At 42.3% G+C, this 20,258-nt stretch overlaps 2 protein-coding genes across 4 annotated transcripts in view; one reads left to right on the top strand and one right to left on the bottom strand.

Annotated features, from left to right (window-relative positions):
* Positions 1-209: 209 nt before the first annotated feature.
* LOC135259439 (BTB/POZ domain-containing protein 17-like) lies at positions 210-3,791 on the bottom strand. Of its 3 annotated transcripts, none has more exons than XM_064343846.1 (2): positions 3,371-3,791; positions 210-2,415 (listed from the first exon to the last, which is right to left on the bottom strand). In XM_064343846.1, exons 1-2 carry the CDS (start codon positions 3,416-3,418, stop codon positions 1,129-1,131), a joined length of 1,335 nt encoding a protein of 444 aa, XP_064199916.1. In that variant the 5' UTR covers positions 3,419-3,791; the 3' UTR covers positions 210-1,128. The 3 variants fall into 3 exon arrangements, with proteins under 3 accessions (XP_064199916.1, XP_064199917.1, XP_064199918.1); XM_064343847.1 differs by having other exon boundaries at positions 210-2,412; XM_064343848.1 differs by lacking the exon at positions 3,371-3,791 and adding an exon at positions 2,600-2,895.
* Positions 3,792-7,487: 3,696 nt separating this feature from the next.
* Positions 7,488-20,258, top strand: part of rell1 (RELT like 1) — a 28,127-nt gene continuing 15,356 nt past the window's right edge. The window contains exons 1-2 of the mRNA XM_064343845.1: positions 7,488-7,707; positions 18,372-18,575. Of these exons, the coding sequence (XP_064199915.1) occupies positions 7,674-7,707; positions 18,372-18,575 (238 nt within the window). The 5' untranslated portion in view covers positions 7,488-7,673. The remainder of the gene's footprint in view (positions 7,708-18,371; positions 18,576-20,258) is intronic.

Raw genomic sequence — 20,258 nt, 5'->3', positions numbered from 1 at the left:
ATGGTTTCTCTGGCTAGACAACACATGGTTTTTGTCTTCTTCCTCTTGATCTTCCTGGTCTTCTGTTAACATAAGTCTCTGTCCCCAACATTATGCAGCTCACTGTAATATAAGGTATGTACACCAGGTATATAGCCTATAAGTAAATAGTTTTTTGAGTACTTACAATATGAGGTACCATGTATGAAGAACAAGAGAACAGTCATTGATATTGATGTGAAAAGTTTATTGAAATGATTATTTGCATGTATTAAACAAGCCAAGCAGATCAGGTGGCATTATAAGAAAATGAGACGATTCCTCATTGGCCTATTAATATATTAATATCAAAATCAAAGCAAGCATATTTTGGGTAATGTTATCATTCATAAAGAAAAAACAGAGGTTAGGGCCAAGAAAAAAGTTATTTAAAATGAATCTTCAAAGGGATAACTGCTGAATAAACAGGTCCCTCTGTCAAAAAAAAACAGAACCCAAGCCTCTTCCCCCACAACCAGCTATGCAAACTCCCTTCTGTATAGCAGACACGCCTACTGATTCTGCACTGTCAGCGTTTTATCCTGAACAAATTGACAAAAATACGCACGGAAATTCAAACAGGGAAGGAGAAGACATATTTGCTCACACATTTACACAGACTGTGTTTACCCACAGTGACACGGAACTAGAAAGGAAAGAGAAATTATGCAGAAGTTCTCAGCCATTCTGTTCTCAATGTTGTCAAGGCACTGACTGAAGCTACTGCAGTAGAGACTGGTAGGTAAGGCTTTGATACCTCAAAATCTATTTGCTTTACCTTCAAGAGCAATTGATAAAGTGTGAAAAATAAAAAAGCATTTCTTCAACTATATATATATATATATATATATATATATGCAAGCAATTCCCCTTCATGCTGGATCCTTGAGCAGTTCCAAAAAGCTGCGACTTTACTAGTTTAAATCAAATTCCAACTATAGACCCACAAGAAATTGTCCCAAAAGTATGCGGTGATCATTTGCCCAATTATCATTACAATTTTTTAATGAAAAACCTTAATTGACATTACATTACAATACAGACATTTAGCGGACATTCTTATCCAGAGCGACTTGCACAATTTTTTCTATTGAAACCTGTAGCTGCTCCTCATGATAGTTCCAAAGCAAATTTTCCCCAATGGGTCTTTCCAAATAGATGCACAAAGAGTGTATTTTTGTGAACGCATTTGTTTGTCTTAAATTTCTTAAACAGCCTCTCCAGAGGCACGTCCTGGTGGTGAGGGATGGGATACGTCTTGTAATCGCAGGCTAGCCAGGTGTCGGCTACGTTTCTGTACATTAGCACACACAGCTGGTGTTCATGGTTCCCGTCATTAAGAAGGCTACACTCTTCAATTCTGCACATCCAGGACATGTTAGGGATTTGTGGCATTCGCCTGAAGCCAGACGGATGATTTAGGTAAATCTTCCATGTGGTTTTGGACTGAAAGAGCATTGTAGTGAAGTCAGTACTTAGTGATTGAGCAGAGTAGAAACCCTCTATCTTGCGAGAGCAGCCAAAATTGGCAGAAGTGTACATTCTCATGGAGAATCGCGGTGCTTGGAGGTCGTGGGTAAGGCCGATAGCTTCCATGGGCAGAGAGTTGACCTTGTAAGTCAGGGCGGACTCCGCCAGGAACGTGTCCCTTACACAGGCCGGCAACATGTCGGTGTAGGAGGCGTTGTATACCTCCAGGGGGGACATCAGCGGGAAGCGAACATGCTCCAGGACTCTCTCCAAGACTCCATTCTCCTTGACCTCATTGTGGAGGAGCCAGCGGATGACGGCTTGGAAGAGCTGGAACTCATTCTCCACCTGAAGGTTGTTACTCTGCAGCAGAACGAGCAGGCGCTCGAGCTCCAGGGAGAGCCAATCGGAGGAGGCGGCAAGGACGAGCCCGTTGAGCGTCACGAAGCGACGGCAGGCTCTCTCCAGCTCCTGGAAGCCCAATCGCTCTGCATTCCTCCACCAGGCTAGCGCCCTCCCAACGGAGCCCGCGTTGAAGTTCTGCAGGGCAAACTGCTCGCAGCACTGCCTCAGGGTCTTCACGTTGTACTTATCCGTCAGAATTAGGAGGGGGAAGAGGTTATCGGCGCGGATGGATATGGTGCCGGTGTAGAAGTACTGGAGGAAAGCGTCCATGTGCTCCACACAGCTCTCGTCCTCGGTCAGAGCCACCTCCTTCTCCTCGGCCTCTCGCCAGGAACCTCCAGAGAACATCTGGCGGAAGACGTCACTACCGAGGGCCAGGACCATCCGGTGAGCCTTCAGCCTCTGCGTCTCGTTGATGACCAACTCCACGTCACTGAAGTCCTCACTCCAGTAGAGGTCGGTGAACTTGGCGAAAAGCTCGTCCCGGTCGTTCACTACGCAGGACGGCTCCCCTCCAACCTGCTTAGTATCAAATATCATTTAATTAATATCAAATCAGGTGGAACCCATTGGCAATCTCACAGAGAAGCCATACTAGAATGCAAGAACAGACATTATTTCAAATACATGTCTTTAAAATATGTATTTGCATCTATATATTTTAGAAAGAATATTGGTTGGTCGCCTTCATTTGTAAAGGTTATACCTCTTTGTCATCTGCAAAGAAACCTATTCCAACAACCAATAAAGTTGGTTCAAAATCTCATGCAACTCATTTCCTTACTGCAGTCAGATGACTATTTCTGATTTACTTCACTAAATAATTAGTAAGTTGGTAATCCATTTGCCTTTTTGTTCTATTCCCTTTCTCCCACCCTAAGATTATGGACCGACCCAGCTCCAGCTCCCCAGTTTATGCTTCAGGCTAAAATCTGCCAATCCACTGCCTATTTGCTCCTACAGTCTCTCTGTTCTCTGCATATTGCCATGTCACTAATCTTTTAGTATTGACACTGGGCGGGCCAGCAGAGGATAGGCTTTCCTCTATATCCGGGTTCCCGATAAGATTTCTTTAAACCAGGAAGTTTTCATTTAATTATTTATTTATTTATTTATTTATTTATATCACCACAGTTTGAGCATTTTTCCTCCCACTGCTGAGTTCTTTATAAATTTTTTTAAATTATTACAATTTTTTTTTACCAAGCCTGCTGGATTTTAGGGAGTTCACGTTCAGTCTTGACTAATTTCTTGTATTTCCCGCTTCTGTAAAGCATTGTTGTGAAAGAATCTTTGTACAAAGCACAAATAAACCTGACTTGAACTGAACTCCATATTTCACAATTAGCAAATTCAATTTAAATAGCAAAATGGTTTTGTTACTCCTGTGTCTTTTTGATAGTCATAAGAAATGTTTTACATAATGAGCATATTAGTAAAATTTAGCATGTGAGCAGTGATTAGATCGACAGCCTACCTCTTCAGAGCATGGTTCTGTTTTCACCACGGTCCTATTTTTCTTCATGCTGCGTGTTGGCGTGTGTGTGTGAGAGAAAGAGAGAGTCAGTTAGTCGTGCTGTGTTAATACACTGTCATGCTCGTGTGTCAGGATTAGCCCTCTAAGAAAAATCAAAAGAAATCAAAACCTGTTCAGTCACAAAAATACACTTTCAGTTTCCTTTTAGACTATATCACCACTGAGAACAAGGGTGAGCCAAGAACTTGACTGATTTTGATAGAATATTTGAAATGGCATGATTAGATGTTAAGTAAAATTAAGTAAACTTATAAAATAACTATAAATGAAGATAAATAAATGTTCTGTAGCACAGATAAACAATTAGAACTGAAATGGAGGCAAAGTGAAGCTTTCTATATCGGCCACCAGGTGGTGATGGTTCCCACTGAAACCACAATGCCTTTATGGATTGCCGACAGGTGAAGAAACATGCATCTGTTATTATTACTAACCACAGTAACTATAAAGATATAGAAATCACATTTCAAGTGCAATATTGTACAGATGTTAAGCCCAAAACTAAAGATAAATAGACTCTTGTCAAAGTCTGTCAAAGCACAGAAGATACTCCAAAGTTCTTGCAGAGAGAGAGAGAGAGAGAGGGGAAGAGAGAGGGAGAGAGAGAAAGGGAGACAGAGAAAGAAAGAGAGAGAGAGAGAGACAGAAAGAGACTGTAATAGATTTCTCCTGATAGGCTGTGATGCTTCACATTTGAGTGATAAGGGTCTGAACCACGGTCCAATTCAAATGGCATGAAAATGCTGAAAAGGTTGGAGTGGGGGGTAGATCTGGTGTGACTCACATCTGTGGCGTTTCCCCCAAAGCACGTCAGCCCTGGTCTTACTCATAGGAAAGTCAAACATTAACTCTGCAGTCATGTGGGTGACATTGTGTTCATCCCACTTGCAGCTTCATAAGCAGCATGTATTGGACCTTTGCCTCGAATCAGTGGTCCTCCTCCACTTTGACACCACGTGGAGCACTGACTCTACGACGACAATGCTCCACACTGCTTCCACTCCTATGTAGCATGGGAGTGCGCTTCACCATTTATATTAGTAACACATTGTAGCATTGCATGTGTTCCTCTGTTTGTGCCTGTGTGTTCAAACATATAATGTGGTTGGGATGTGATTTAATACACTCATACACATGCACACACACAAAGAGAGAGAGAGAGAGAGAGAGAGAGACCACGTGCACACTTGCGAGGCCAAGGGCAGCTAGTCTGGTGGTATGCATAGAGCTTTGTGACCTCTAGCAGAGAAACTGTGGGTTCATCAACACAATGAGCCCCCTGTGTCTGTATGATCTCCACAGAAACGGCAGGAGAGTGGTGTGCTGGGTAATCTGACACTACGCAATGCATTACTGGGAAGCCACGGCACTGCTGTCATATTTTCAAGCTCAACATTTTATTATTATTTAAAATCTTCCCCAGCCTATAAGGCCTTCCTATACCCTGAGCTTTAATATAGTCTTCCGTGGACTCTGGCATATATCCTGTATGCGTATACTAAATTAATTATGTTGCATTTACTCAGAGTAATAGTGATGAGAATTCTCAGCTGACAAAAAAATAAAAATAAAAAAAATAAGCATTTTTATTGAGCGGCTAGACAGCTCACTTGGTAAAAGTGTGGCACGCGGCGCACAAGGGAACACCGTTGCCTCAGACTGAATCCGACGGTGGCCGGCAGCCCCACAGGAGCGGCGCGAAATTGGCTTCGCTCAGGGATATGGGAGGAAAACAGTTGGTCGGGCTAGCCGGCATTGTTTATTGCTCGAGTGACTCCCATGGTTAGCTCTCTGCACCCGCATGTGAATGGGTCTACTCTGCCTCCTCCGAGTGCGCGGCTTGTGGCTGCAGAGGGCAGAACCATTCCTCCGGTAGGTAGGCGTGTAGCGGAAGAACCGTGGATTGTCTACAACTCTCCCGAGCCGGCAGCGGGGGTGCATAGTCCGCGAATGGGACATTCCAGATTCGGGTGGAGATTGGACATATTTAAAAATATTTTTAAAAAAGCATATTTGTGGGGCTCAAGGGAAGGGTAACTTAAAGCACTGGTTTGTTTGTGCTGTGAGGTGCCCCACGGTCGGAAACCAAATCCCGTCAACGCTAAAACAGTGGTCAGGATTCCTGAGGGTTCAAGGCATAATCAGTCTGTGTGGCCCAGAAAGGATAGATTTTAGTTCAACAGATTTTCCCTATCACATTGCACAACAGTAAGACCCTTCGCTGATCAGACATGTGCAGTTCCTTGGCTGGCGTGGCTATGCAGGTCATTTAGTGGACTAGAAGGTAAAACAGGAATGAGTGTCTTAGCGACAAGTGTTTATAAGGACACAGATACCAGTCTGTAACCTCCCAATTGGATAGATGATGTTGCAGAGAAGGGAAAGGTTCATTAAGTCAATTTAATTTTATGTTAAAAAAAACCTGAATCACTCAACATGCCAAGCAAAATAACAAACAATTTCACAATTTTCACAAAAAGCTCCTGTTTAAAATGGGCACAACAAGTTATTTTAAGTGGAACAGGGTGTAAAGACATGACGACTGGCAGCCAAATAACAGGTATATTATTCCCTCCAGGGTGTGGATGTTCAGTCTGATCAGCAGACTTAAAACAGCCCAGCACCGTTCAACGTCTAACTCAATGAACTAGCAATATTACTGAAACAGTCTGGCAACCTTGACCACACACAGAATGACACAGAGGTAAAATGTCTTATTATTATTATTATTACTATTATCATTATTATTAAGCATGTGAGCTGGTTCTGACAACCACAAAACGGGCTGCCGAAGAGGTTGGTAGTACAGTCACAAAATTAAAAAAAAAATATCCACATCACAGAGAAACAAATATAAATCCAGACCTAGAAAAAAATTAATATAATAAGAAAATAGAACATCCCATACACAATATCCATATTTTGTTTTGCAAACCTGCACAAACCAAAGCAATTCAAGATGGCTGCCAATGTAGTGATTGACATTACATACCTGGAACAAAATAATCCATTCATCCATTTATTATCTATACCCATTTATCCTGGGCAGGGTCGCGTGGGGTGCTGGAGCCTATCCCAGCGTGCATTGGGCGGGAGGCAGGAATACACCCTGGACAGGCTGACAATCTATCACAGGGCACACATACCATTCACACACACACTCATACCTGTGGGAACAAAATAATTCCATTTGTAAAAAAGTTGTTTAATCATTACTTAACCATTTGTTACATTTAGCAGTGAAGCATGGAGTTATTTTATTGAGAAAATGTTTGTTATAGTATAATAACTGTAAAGCACTGCACAAACGTGATATGCAGAGTTTTATAAATAAATAAAAATTATTATTATTAATGATAATAATAATAATAATAATAATAATAATAATAATAATAATACATTTAAAATCCCAAGATCAGCTATATGTATTTGCAGTAATTTACCCGATTATTGGATGCAGAGGAGAATTACACAATAAAGGAAATTATTAGCTGAAAACGTTAAAAAAATACAAAAATTAAAAAATAAAAAAATAAAAAGGGCTGATGAGCTGGCTTAGGTGCTTGTCATGAGAATAATCTAGGCCCTAAAACCTAGACCTGGCTATCGCAGCTTCATTTTGGGTTTTTGTAACTTGCTGTGCGAAAAGTAGGCCAGTAAAAAGGGCCATAGATGTATTAAAATCCTCCATTGCATTAAGGTGCATCATACTTTCTGAAGTAATTTCAATAATGCCTCGTTTAAAACTAAACAGTGCAAGGTGGATTTTGCTTTAGCCTGCTTTGTGCTAGGCCACAAAGTTTGTTAATCATCCCGTGATATTTGACAAATCATCACGAGTTTCATCATCAGTCTAATTATATTGTGAAATAATTAACGAAACAAATAATATACAAGCTCTATGTGGTTTAATGTCTATTATTTACTACACAATGTGCAGTGTGTCATTTAATCCTTCCAAGAACTAAGAAACAAAATGCGCACATTAAATGGGATGATTCACACCTTTTATTCGCAAAGGTGTCCAGTAGGTTGACGCGACGTAATGCAAGAGGGTATACTGTAGCTTTAAGTGGGGTGTTCCTCGAAGCGAGAAGAATGAGGAAATCTGAGCGCTTCTGCGGCGCCCGAACGAAAGCGGGTCGGGTTTGAGCCCATTGGCTGCAGAATCCGGACTGGAAAAGAACGGTCAACAACACAAGACATCCCCTGACAGTCAAGCTGATGTAGCTACGATCCAGTCATGGCAGAATCCACGGTAAACCACGGAAACACTGGTAAGTTACTTTCATTTGGTGGCAAGCAGTTGAGACGAGAAACAATCCTCTTTCATTATCTTATGATGCAGACGGAAACTTTGAAAAAGAAGTCCACTTTGGTGAAACAATTGGACACAACCGTTGCAGATGTTTGTCCGAGCCATTTTCATTGCTTTTACCGATGTTTAGTGTCGGAGGAAATTATAAACTTACTCAACCATAACAATGTTGTGGCGTAGCCACGATTGTAAATTGGCATGGCTTTCTATAGCAAAAAGAGCTACATGGCTGCATTGAGAGAGAGAGCTACGGGTAGATTAAATTAATCTTCGTACGTGTATCCTATTGCACTTACATGTGGTTACCGGACTGTTTGTGTGGTGTAGTTTTTTTTTCAGCAGCCGATTGTTTGTAATATAATTTATTGTAGTGACAGGGTTCAACTTGGTACACCCTCCGGGCTCGGTTTGTTTAGTCATGATAAACTTAACACAATTAATTGCGAAGTGATCTGTGATCTTCCACTTACTGGGCCGCAGTATTGAACTTTGTGTTGGCTGAATTGGAGTCGATCGTTATTCAAGTGACTCTGTTAGAACGTATATGGTAACATCACCACCTGTTTAAAGATGTGTAACTTACTCTGGTTTAATTTCTGCTCTGAAGAAACACAAATGTTCCCGTCTGCTACAAAATCCGATGAATAAGAATACCGTAAAATGGTTGGGTTTGTTCCTATTTAACAGCCTGTAGGGTACTGGCTGCAAAACCCCAGGGTGTTTGTAGTGCCATGAAAGGAGTAAATAAACAAGTTGTCAGAATGTCATTGACACTTGACAGGCTTGGATCACAAGGCTGCTTTCGGTCCCACTGCGACCTAGCGAGCATCCAGAAGCAAAGAACAGCCGGGAGACTAGCCTGCTAACTGGCCTTCTCTTCCCTGGCCCCGCAAAAGCCAGAACTCCTGCAGCTGTTCTCACCGACGCCAAAGTGCAACCGGAAGAGCAGTTATGAACTTATTGAATTAGTGGCAGACGGTCTCAAATTTTAAATATAGAAGGACTCAAATTCCTGTGTCACAAGACTTTGTTTTGTTCGATTCGCATGGTCAAAGATCTTTATGGGATGCTTTATCTTATATAATGTATGTGCTGTACCGGCCACAGCATCCTGCTGAGAATTCCAGATACCAGCCTAAGATGCAATCTGGCTGTAACCAGCTTCTGCTCCAGCTGGATGCTATCTGGTATTTGGTGATGGTCCGTTGAATATACCAAGCTGGTGTACCAGCTGAACATGGTCTTTCCAGCATGGTTTGTTATCTCAACTATCGTGTTGCCTACTTGACCATCTTAAAATCAGTTAAAAACCTGCTGGTCCAGCCGGGCTGGAACTAAACTGGAATTTTCAGGAATGGAATCTTTGGACTGTGGCAGATTTTGTCCTTCCTGAATAGACCCTGTGCTTTCGCAGGCAATGTTGATGTGAAGGGGTTAGTTTTGTAACAGCATCTGGTGGTTTAGGCCTACAGAGAATCTCCTCTGCTGAGTACAGGCAGCCAGCCAAAGGCAACCAAGTGCTTGACACAAAAGCAAATCTGTGCTATTGTCATACACAGAGACACACCTCCAATTATTCTCAGAAAATTCACAGGAAGTGAATTTCAGGTTTAACAAAAGGCGTTACCGGAAATCTGAAAGTAAAGTATCAAAGCCTTGCTGCTTTCTACTCTACAGGCCACAGTGCTGGGTTTTGAATAGCTTTGAAAACAATTCAACATAAAACATATTTAGTCTAATACTAGTGCGAGTTGTGCCACCTTTTAATTTGGAAATGACATTCCTAAAATTTATACCCTTAAAACAAATTATAGGCCTAGCACGCATTAGATCAGTGGTGTCAAACTCGTTGCCATGGAGGGCCGTGTGTATGCAGGTTTTCATTCCAGCCTCAGATCTTGATTATATAATTAGTTAAATTATTTGCTGAATTAGGGATGCAGGTTTGTGCACAATGGTGACCCGACGTCTATGGTGACCCGCATTGTCTAAATAAAAATTTTCTTATATTCTGTGCTTCAATGCAGTTAAACGCATATGGCTGAATGAGTAATTGGACTCAATTAAGGCAGCATTAATTGGTTGGAATGAAAACCTGCATACACACGGCCCTCCATGGCAACGAGTTTGACACCACTGCATTAGATTATCCTTTTTTTTCCTAGTATTTTTCTCAGTTGCTTATAATTGTAAATCCACACCAATTAGTGAATTAGGCTAGTATTAATTAGGAAAGTGTGAATGTGAAAAAATATTGCCATTCTCCCTGAGTTCAGTGTTTCCTTTCAGTGTGATTGCATGTAGTGTATAACAGCATAACTGGCTGGGTCCACTTGATAAACTCCTTTTGGAAAGACAGCTCAGGTCCCGTAGTGATGCTGGCTCGACTCCCCAACAAGGCTCTGCTGCTTTGTCCTCAACTATTGTTCTTAATCCTTCCGTAATGTGTCCGGCTGTAGTAAATACTTCAGTGAGAGATTCTTACAGTGGTTTTCATGTTGCTAGTAGACCTTAAACAGCATGTGCCTAAGCGATGCCCTAATCAACAGGTGTGTTTCATGATGCCCTTTGTGCGTAGTTAATCCTTTTTTCCACTTATTTTCTTCTCATTAAGTATGCACAAATTTGGTCCTTACTTACACACATACACACACACACACAAGCATTTAGGATAATTCTAGGATAATTCAACATTGCAGTAATAAATGATACTACTTCACGGCAACTTAAGAATAATTATAATTAGTGTAGGTAGCGTTATAGTGCATTGTGGTCCCTGGATATGAATGGGAAAGAGGTTGGAAAGGAACTAGCGGTCACACTGTTCCAGGCTGCCTTGGGTAGCAGTGATCTTTCACAATTTCTCTGCTGCATCCTGATTGATCCAACTCTTGAGAAACATCGATGACGTCGCTGTGCAGTCTTTGCCATGATCGATAACCCCGAGAAAGCATTTCTTTGAGCTTGTGATGTTCTGGTAAATATGAGCACTAATGCTGAATTTCTGTTAGGGGAGAGAGGGAGGGATCTGGGATTTTGAAATGTGTCATGTTCTAGAGTGGTATAAAGGTCATGAATATTGTCATACCCCAGTGACTAATCAAAACACGAACCCTTTAAGTGAATTTGAGGCAATATCCAATCAACCATCCCTACCATCCATTGTTTTTTTGAAGATTTCTTCTCTTTCTCCCGGGGTGCAGATCTTATGATCTTCTGAAGTGAAAAGGCTTGTCTTCAAGCAGGCTCAATTAAGCTTATAGCAGGAATATTGAATTCCTCTTCAGACAGTGAGTGATAAAGCTGTCGGCCAGGGGATCGGATTAGAATTGATGTTGACTGTGCTGTAAAAGAGTCACTGACTCCAACTTTGCCTGAATCCTGCCTAATATAAGGTTTGGTTTCCACTTGGCTTTGTACATGCTGGTCTAACATGGCTCAGTGTGGTGGTTGGCTTCTTAGCCAATGATGTAAGGTGTCGTCAAAAAATATTTGCCACTTCCTGATTTCCTCTATTATTAGGCCTACATATTTGTCCAACTGAATGGTTTCAGATCTTTAGACAAAATATAGCTAATATTAGACAAAGGGAACCTGAGTAAATAGAAAACACTTTTAGAAAATTGTTTCATTTATTCAATGAAAAAAGTTATCAAACATCCTAAACATGTGAAAAAATAATTTCCCCCTTAAACTTAACTGGTTGCACCACCTTTAGTAACAATAACTGCAACCAAACACTTCCTAGCCTATATTTTGATATATGTGAAAGATTTGCAGAATATTTGTCTTTCAAATCACTATGGAGGAAGTTTAGCTCACTCTTTGCTTTAATTCAGACACATTGGTAAAATAGTTTTTTGGCTACATTCCAAAAAAGACATGTTGTAAGTTTAACTTTTTCTGTGTTGACAACACAGCAAAAAGGCTGGTCATGCCTATTTCAAATGCCATTTACAGGCCATAGGATAGGAGTGGAGACAAAATGAAAATAGCTATTGGGAGCTAAGAGATTACAGATTTGAATAGAATCAGGTTTGTATTGTTAAGATTTTAAATATATTTATTTATCACAAATCATGAAGTGGCTATTTGCACCCATGGGCTTAAAGGCTAGTACCCTTTAAGCCCATGCCAGACTTTGACATATTTTGACAAATGAAACAATAAAAACATTAGAAATTGGTTATAAATGAATTATAGACACTTCAATGAAATTAATTTCAATTATAACTAAAATGTTCTCCACTTAAGGGCCAAGTATAATTGAAAATGTCTGAAAACTGGAAGTTTGTGGGCTTAATAGGGACGTTTACCCTAACTGCTTGTTTCAGGTCCTGCCACAGCATTTACATTGAGTTCAAGTCAGAACTTTGACTAGGCCACTCTAAAACCTTAATTGTGTTTATTTTCAGCCATTCAGATATGAACTTGCTTATGTGTTTTGGATCATTGTCCTGCTCCATACATAGCCTAATTACATTTCAGCTTCAGCTCACGGACAGATGACCGGACATTCTGCTTAAGAATTGTCTGGTACACAGCAGAATTCATGGTTCCTTCAATAATGGCAGTTTGTACATGTTTTGAGACAGCAAATCATCCCCACACCATCACACTACCACTACCATGCTTGACTGTTGGTATGCTGTTCTTAGTGTGAAATGCCGTGTTTGCATTACACCAGACATAATGAGACCCGTGTCATGCAAAACGTTCCACGTTTAACTTATCTGTCAGATTGTCCCAAAAGGCTTGGGGATCATCCAAATGCTTTTTTGGAATTGTGAGCCATGCATTGATGTTTCTCTTGGTTAGCAGTAGCGTTCACCTCGCTACTCTCCCATGAATCCCATTTTTGCCTTGTCTCTTTCTTATTGAAGAATCATGAACACTGACCTTAGCTGGGGTTAGAGGGAACTGCAGTTCTTTGGATGTAATGGGATCTTTAGTGATTTCCTGGATGAGTTGTGGCTGTGCCCTTAGAGAGATTTTGGCAGACCAGTCACCCCTGGGAAGATTCACCGCTGTTCCAAGTGTTCTCCGTTTGGAGACGAATGAATGAATGAATGAATGAAGCAAGCCTTTATTGCCCCTATGGGGAATTCGCTTTGCACAAGGAGCAAGGATGGCCCTCACTGTGGTTTGGTTCAGTCCTACAGCCTTAGAAATGACTTTGTAACCCTTTATATATTTCTACAAATCTTTTCTAATCTCTTCTGGAATTTATTTTGATCGTGGCATTGTGTGCTTGTGGAAACTTTGGGGTGACTACTTCACTCTGACGGTAAGGTTCAATTAGAGTGAGGTTTACATTCAAGAGGGCTGGATGCAATCAAATCTGGCTGTGTTCTCTCAGCTGAATCTAATTATCAATTACATTTGGTTAATTGGTAATTAAGGAGTAAGGAGTAATTAAGGGGATAGTTACTTTTTCACATGGGTGATATGGGTGTGTGATAACTTTTCATTAAATAAATACAATTATTTTAAAAATATGTTTTGTGTTTACTCAGTTTCCCTTTTTTTCTGAAATTACATTTTGTATAAAGATCTGAAACCATTCAGTGTGACAAATATGCAGTCATCGAGGAAATCAGGAAGTGGGAAAAAACAGGGTTGACTGCCCAGCCCTGTTCCTGGAGATCTACCATCCTGTAGGTTTTCATTTCAACAGTATCCTGACACACCTGAATCTACTAATCAAGAGCTCAACAAGGTCTTTAGCTGTTGAATGAGATGTGCTTTCTTAGGGTTGGGTTAAAAACCTACAGGATGATAGATCTCTAGGAACACTGTTGACAACTCTGGCCTATGCCAAGTCCTCGAGAGCTGATACCGGACATTTTTTAAGAACAAGTTACCCTGGCTTAGTTTTCTTAATAGCTGGTCAAAAGCCAGTGCTGTTTTACTCCTGTAGTGGACACATTTTTCATGTGCCTTTCATGTGCAGTTTTCAGCTGTTGCTCAATATTAAAAAAACCCATGTGAACTCGTAAATTATTGAGCATATTAAATGATTAAGAACACAAGTTGGCAGGAAACAAGGTTGGGTTCTTGTTGTGCACCCCTGGTTTATTCACTGAGTGTAATTTCCTGCTTGAATTGGCATTTGCTCTCCAGCTTACGATGATGGAAGGAACCCAAAAAAGGACAGCAAGGAAACAATGGCTGGGAATGTGTAATGGGTGCAGAACTCAGCTTGCCACGTCCGAGGTCGTGGGTTCGATTTTCTGGTTGGGCACTGCCATCGTACCCATGAGCAAGAATTACTTTGAATTGCTTCAGTAAAGATCCAGCTGTGTAAACGGATTTTGCGCAAAGCTTGTCATTCGTTTAAGCTGATCTGCTTTACAGCTTGAGATGAAATGTTTATCTCCGGTCATAAATGGTTGATAGATGGACTTAAGCACACTATTTAGCAGGGAGCAATAATTTGAAATGTAAAATGACACATGCTCTGGATGAACATGCCTAAATGCCACTTGACTTGCTTAGGGCAATCAATCTGTTGCATCTGGTGCTGGCCAACACAATGTTAGCCTGAGTTAATATCCTTTTCCTCAGGTAAAGCTGACCTACAGCTTTGCCAGACAAGTGGACACAAAGCTTTTGAATACCTGCTGGCAGCATGTGACTTCTATAGATGACTTCACTATGTCCCTTAATCTTTATTTAGAAATTCATTCTGAGGAAATAAATTGTTTATCGCATATTTGGTCCAGAACTGAGCTGTAGGCCAATGAGTCACTGATAACACAGCTATTATCTCCAACATTTTGGGACTCATGCAGCCTCCTGACATGACTTAGAGGCTGTCATCGTTCACATAATGCTTATTCACAGCCAACAGTAGCTGTCTGACAGAAAATGGAAGTGTTTCTTCTTCAGACAGTCGTAGTTCAATTGGCTGTTTAACTCTTTTTTTCACAGTTCTCTGTTGTGAGTGTTGGCTATCTGCTCTGGATGTGACCGAAGGTCACGGAGACGCTGACGTGTGTTTTTCGTACCGATATGACCACAAACGAGGCAGGAACAGCTGTCGGGCTCGTCATTCAGTCCAATCATCGCTGAGTTTGTGACGGTGATGAGGTTTCCATTAGGGCTGATTACGGGCATTTAGCAGATCCAGAATGACTTACACAAGTATCTATTTATACAGCTGAATATTTACTGAAGCAATTCAGGTTAAGTACCTTGTTCAAGGGTACAGTGGTAGTGTCCTACCTGGGTATCAAACCTGCAGCCTTTAGGTTAGAAGCCCAATTCTTTAACCATTATACTACACTGCAGCCTGATTAGCCTGCATTGCTGTCATTTGGACACATATCTGGTGGTGAAATCTTGTGGTTTGGTCTTACTGTGGTGACACCCCTTTGGCCAGGGAAGTGCACTGGCCCAGAATGCGCATCTCTGATGGAAGGGCTGTTTTTAGGGTCAGCCCTTGCAGCAAATGGATACCCTTTTCATCTGTATTTGTGAGAAAAACTCTAATTGCACTTGACCCTGTCCTTACCCTAATCTGTGTGTTTTATAAACAGATGTAAAACTTAGCAATGTAAGCCATGAGATTGTCAAGCAAGTTGGCTGCATATAGACCCTATCATGGTTTAGCTTAATAGGCTGAAAATGTCACACAGACACATTATATTATCAAAATAATTACTCTGGAGTGCACTTTGATGGTAGGTGGTCTAGAATCATGCCAGATCAGTGAGGTTCATGCCTCATGTGGGAGGATACCAGGGCCTTTGAGCTGACCCAAGCAAACTCAGGCCGTGATTGGTCCAAACACAGAAACAACATTCTCACAGTAGGAGTGTTGTGCCCTGGTGTTTCCTGTAGAACTCAGCAAAGCTGAGCTGTTTGCATTTGGATTGCAGACTGTACCAGTCAGCTGCTTTTAAGATTATATTGTTCTTCCTTTTCTTTCCCTGTCAGTATACCCAAGCTTGTGACAGGGTGCACCCTCACCTTTTAGAAAGGGTTTAATTTGACAGATACTGCTACATTTAAGTGTGTTCCTTGTACCTTAATTATGGCTCTTTGTTTCATTCAATATTTTTGAGTTAATTTGAGGGTAACATTTACCCTTGTATCAACAGTTTTAGTCATTATTTGGGTTGATGCGATATGACGTCATAATCATAGCAATTACACACAAGCCGCCCCTGAAAAAGCGTTTTAAACATCCTGTCTTTCAAGGCGGAATCCTGGCACACCTCCAGCTCTCAGGCGACGTCAGATTGTGGGAGGTCTTCGAGGTGCTCAAAACGCGAATAATGAATGCGAAGGAAGAATTTGATTTATGGACGTTTATCGATTTCAAGAGGCGTGAGAAAGTGACCCCTGCATGTAGCCTAAAGCATTAGACACAGGCGCAGATCCCTGAGGCTGTGCTGATACTTGCACACACTTGAGTTCTGTTAGTCTTGATTTAGTCTTGTTGCAGTTGGGAGGTCTAGTCCTACACTACCCTGCAGTCAAGGTTTAGGCTTGTAACCGTAATCGGCTTGGATGGCATTCTAAGAAAGTCCCAGAAACCAAAGTGCACGCAAACAACAGGCGTCTTGTAGGCGTGCTCGGGTGGGTGGTGTGTAGAGGGGGGCAGAGTGCCAGGATTGTGTGCTCCTTATCTGACCTCTGACCTCCACCAGTCCATCAGGAATAGGCTATGTGGAGGGGAAGTCAGCCAGAGTGTAAGAACATTGTTGCATGTGAGACCAGATTCTGAAACAACTCGACATCATCAAATGTGCGTGTTTTATGTCAGTGTAATTTGACAGATAAAGCGCACACATTTGTTTAAGTGTCTGTGCTATTGTGTTTCCATGTGTGGACATGCACTGGTTTGTATGCGCATGTGCGTGACTGCTTGCGTTCGTGCATACGTGTCCATGCTTGACATTTAGCCTACCTGAAGCTCCAAACAGCAGTGGATTTGAGCAGATGCAGATGAAGTGCGTGCATTATTAAAGTCTTGTCAGCCGAGGGACTAACGTGAGGAGCAGCTCGGAGGAGCTGAACACAGTCAGGAAGTGCATAGGTTTATTCATGCGCGGTAGATTGGTAAGTTATGCATGCAGAGTCACTAGGCTTCTCCCTCTCTGTCTCGCTCTTGTACTCTGTCTCTCTATCTCAAATTCAAATTTTAATTCAAATTATTTGACTTTATTCGAAAAACCACTCAGGTGTAGTATTGCCAAAGAATTTGCATAAAACACATCACCAGTAGCAATAATATCAGCTACAATCAATAATAATCATATTTACTTAGTATTTTAAGAACTTATTTCGTATTAGAAATTATGTAATTTAATCAGGAAAAACAACTAAACAAGACCAGGTCAAAACCTAGTATATGGCTGGACCTAACACACTTCATCCGGCCGACCAATGGTGTAACTTCATAACTTGGCTGACCAATGGTGTAACTCATTACATTACATTACATTACAGGCATTTGGTAGACGCTCTTATCCAGAGCGACGTACAACAAAGTGTATAACCATAAACAACTCCATCACTCAGTCAGTCACAGACATTCACATTTATAGCGCTGGCCCCGCTGTTGCGGTACAGCCAAAAATATCAATAATTATTTTAGTCAGGGCTCTCTCTCTCTCTTTCTCTCTCTCTCTCTCCCTCCCTCTTTCTGCCTCACCTCGCTCCCTCTCTCCTCCCTCCCTCTCTCCTCCCTCTCTCCCCTTGTGGCTTTGGGGCGGGGAGCGGCGAGGGCGGGCTGTCGGGTGTTGGCGGCTCTGCCTCGCTCACGGCGAGGGCGTATCGTAGCGCCGCAGAACTCCCGCGCTGCTGGTGCGGTGCGAGCGCGGACCAATCGCGGTAATGGCAGCCGTCTCCCGAGGAGAGGACCTCCCCGCAGGACGTCCGGGAGGGGAAAACAGAACCCGATCCAGGGTCGCGGCCCCGCAGGGCGTTCCGCGACCCGGCAGCGCGGCGCTTCCTCTTAGCGCGTCACGTGACGGTGATCCCGCGGACTCATGCTCCGGGGGTTTCCAGTGGATGCTTGTGAAACTGGAACTTAGAATGCATTGTCTGGAGCCATTGCCCTTGGTCCCTGTTCCTGGAAGACCGACTGGATGTGCTGGTTTGCCACAATAACATTCCACTGCCAGTTCCAAAAAAAAAAAAATAAAGATTCAGCAGTCCAAAAAAAAAAAACTAACAAACAAACAAAAAAAAAAAAAAAAAAACGGGTGAGATCATTCAACTGTTTGGACTGCTTAAATGTAATATTTCTTTAAATTTTAAACTGATCATCAGCGATAGCCAGCAGATCTTCTCCAGGACCAGGGTGGGCCTCCCTGCTATACGCTGTGAGCTGAGTCATCTGCTGGTTAGGGCATTCTTCTGCATGTACTTCAGGTCAGCTGCACCCAGGGAGAAGCACCCATTTAAAGATGTGAGCTGGGTTCCCATGGTTACCCTGGTGCCAAGTGTGACTGCTTGATGCCCACGTCAAAAGATGTCTGTGTGGTTCCTGCCCCCCACCTTGCCTGAGTTGAGGGTTTCCTGTGGGATGTTAAAGCGAGCAAATGAGTCATAGCTTGCGAGGTCTCGCTCCTCTGACGGTCTGTGCGTCTGTCTGTCTGTCTTGTCTAGAGAACAACACTGTGAGCGACGGAACCCCCAGCCAGAAGACCCCGGAGTATGTGGCCTTCGTGCTGGTGCCCATCTTCTTCCTGCTCGGCCTTCTGGGAATCCTGATCTGCCACATTCTGAAGAGGAAGGGCTACAAATGCACCACTGAATCTGAGGAAGAGGAGGAAGAGGTTCTGGAGGACAAGAAAGACCTGGAGGCAGGAGGTGAGGAAGAACAGCCCTATTTTCTTTTGTGATGCTTTTGTGATATTTTGTGATATCTGATATTTGTGCTAACATTAATTTGTGTAATTTTTTTAATGACTGACATTTCTTCCTTCCATCTGAACATCTGACTGGTGGAACACATGCATGCACGCCCGCACACACTCACGCATGCATGTGTGCGCACGCGCACACAAACAAGGTCAAGGTTGCTGAAAGTTCAGTATGAAAGGAGCTGGCTTGGCTGTCCCTTTTCTTCAGAAGAGGGCAGTGTGTGCTGCAGTTACTAACTTAGAATGACCAGGAGCTCTGGCCTTCAAGGACTAGAATGAAGTGCTCTTTCTGGAAGGGAGTTTTTGAACGTTGGTACTAATAGAGGTGGGAAGTGGCAAGTTGAGGAAACAGGACTGATAGCTTGGGTTTTTGGGGGGGAAAATTATGCAGTCATTTCATTTTCATTGTTTTTTTTTTTTTTGGTTTTGTTTTTTTTTTTTTAGGACACCTTCTCCCATGCTTGGCTAGGTCACACGTACCCTCACACAGTTGTAGCACAGGCTACAGGCCTGTTCCACTTCCTCATTTCCACCTATGTGGACAGTCCAGTTAAAACTGAAGTCTAAGCTTCAGGTAAGAAGAGAAACCGAACCGGAGTGTTTCCGTTTTGTTCCCGAGCCTGTATGCAAGCCTCAGCGCACAGAACGGAAACAAAAGCACACAGCGCAGGCGTCATGGGAAAAGCTTGCATGATAAATCGTCAGGTGGTGTGTGGAAACTACAAATCTCATTGTAGTATCGATTTGTATCAAATTGCAAATTGCTGCCTATTTCTGTATTTAAACAATATAATTTGTGTTTGGGAATGGCAGCTTGCTTAGTGTGATATACTGTAAAGATTTTTTTGTAATTTAATCCCTGGTAGTAAAGGTTTTTTTTCCCAGATAGAAGGTGGCGATCTGATTGGCTTTCATGGACACACACACACACACAGAAAGGTAAACACAAGCCATCCTCCGTTGTGTAATTCTACTGCCCACTTCTAGGCTGGTACGCTGAAGTGAAGTGAGATCTGAGATATTGATTTGCGGGAGAACGGCTGCAGTTTTTATCGGCGGTTTATTGGTGAATTAACTCGTCTCTTTCGCTACGTCGTCTGCAGATTAATGGCGGGGCTCGTGACCAGGGCTACGTTTGCAGTATTTCCCCTGTTGCAGCCCTTGCAGTCGTGTGTGAAATGGGCTTACGTAACCTGCTCAGGGCACAGCTCCTTTTGTTCTGCTTGTGCAAGAGCCCACGAATCTTCCTCCTCTTTTCCCATGTACCTTAAACACATTCTTCTTGAAAAACTGGATTTCAAAAAAAAAAAGAAAAAACATTAACATAAGCATTCTATCAAATGTTACAATTATTAGCTGAGTAATACTTTATTGACTGTCAGGAAAGAATATTCGTGTAATAACGTGCACGAAAGCTACCTACAGCAATAATAAATTGTGAAGCTCTGCTTTTGATCCGTGCTGGTAGTTTAGCACATATTCTACAGACAAATCCACTGCTGTATTCACTGCAGAGTAGAACGCAGCTTCTGCCGCCTCCTCTTGCTTTAATTCATCGATCCACCCATTATCTATACCTGCGTATCCTGGTCAGGGTCACGGGATTGCTGGAGCCTTTCCCAGCGTGCAT

Source organism: Anguilla rostrata, chromosome 7 (genome assembly GCF_018555375.3).
Source record: "Anguilla rostrata isolate EN2019 chromosome 7, ASM1855537v3, whole genome shotgun sequence".
NCBI classification, from domain to species: domain Eukaryota; kingdom Metazoa; phylum Chordata; class Actinopteri; order Anguilliformes; family Anguillidae; genus Anguilla; species Anguilla rostrata.
Note: the sequence above shows the minus strand (reverse complement) of the source record. Positions and strands in the feature narration are given on the sequence as shown.

Coding starts and splice junctions, on each gene's coding strand:
- LOC135259439 (XM_064343846.1), bottom strand. CDS start 3,418: ATGAAGAAAAATAGGACCGTGGTGAAAACAGAACCATGCTCTGAAGAG. Junction 2,416..3,370: donor CAGAACCATGCTCTGAAGAG/GTAGGCTGTCGA, acceptor TTTGATACTAAG/CAGGTTGGAGGGGAGCCGTC.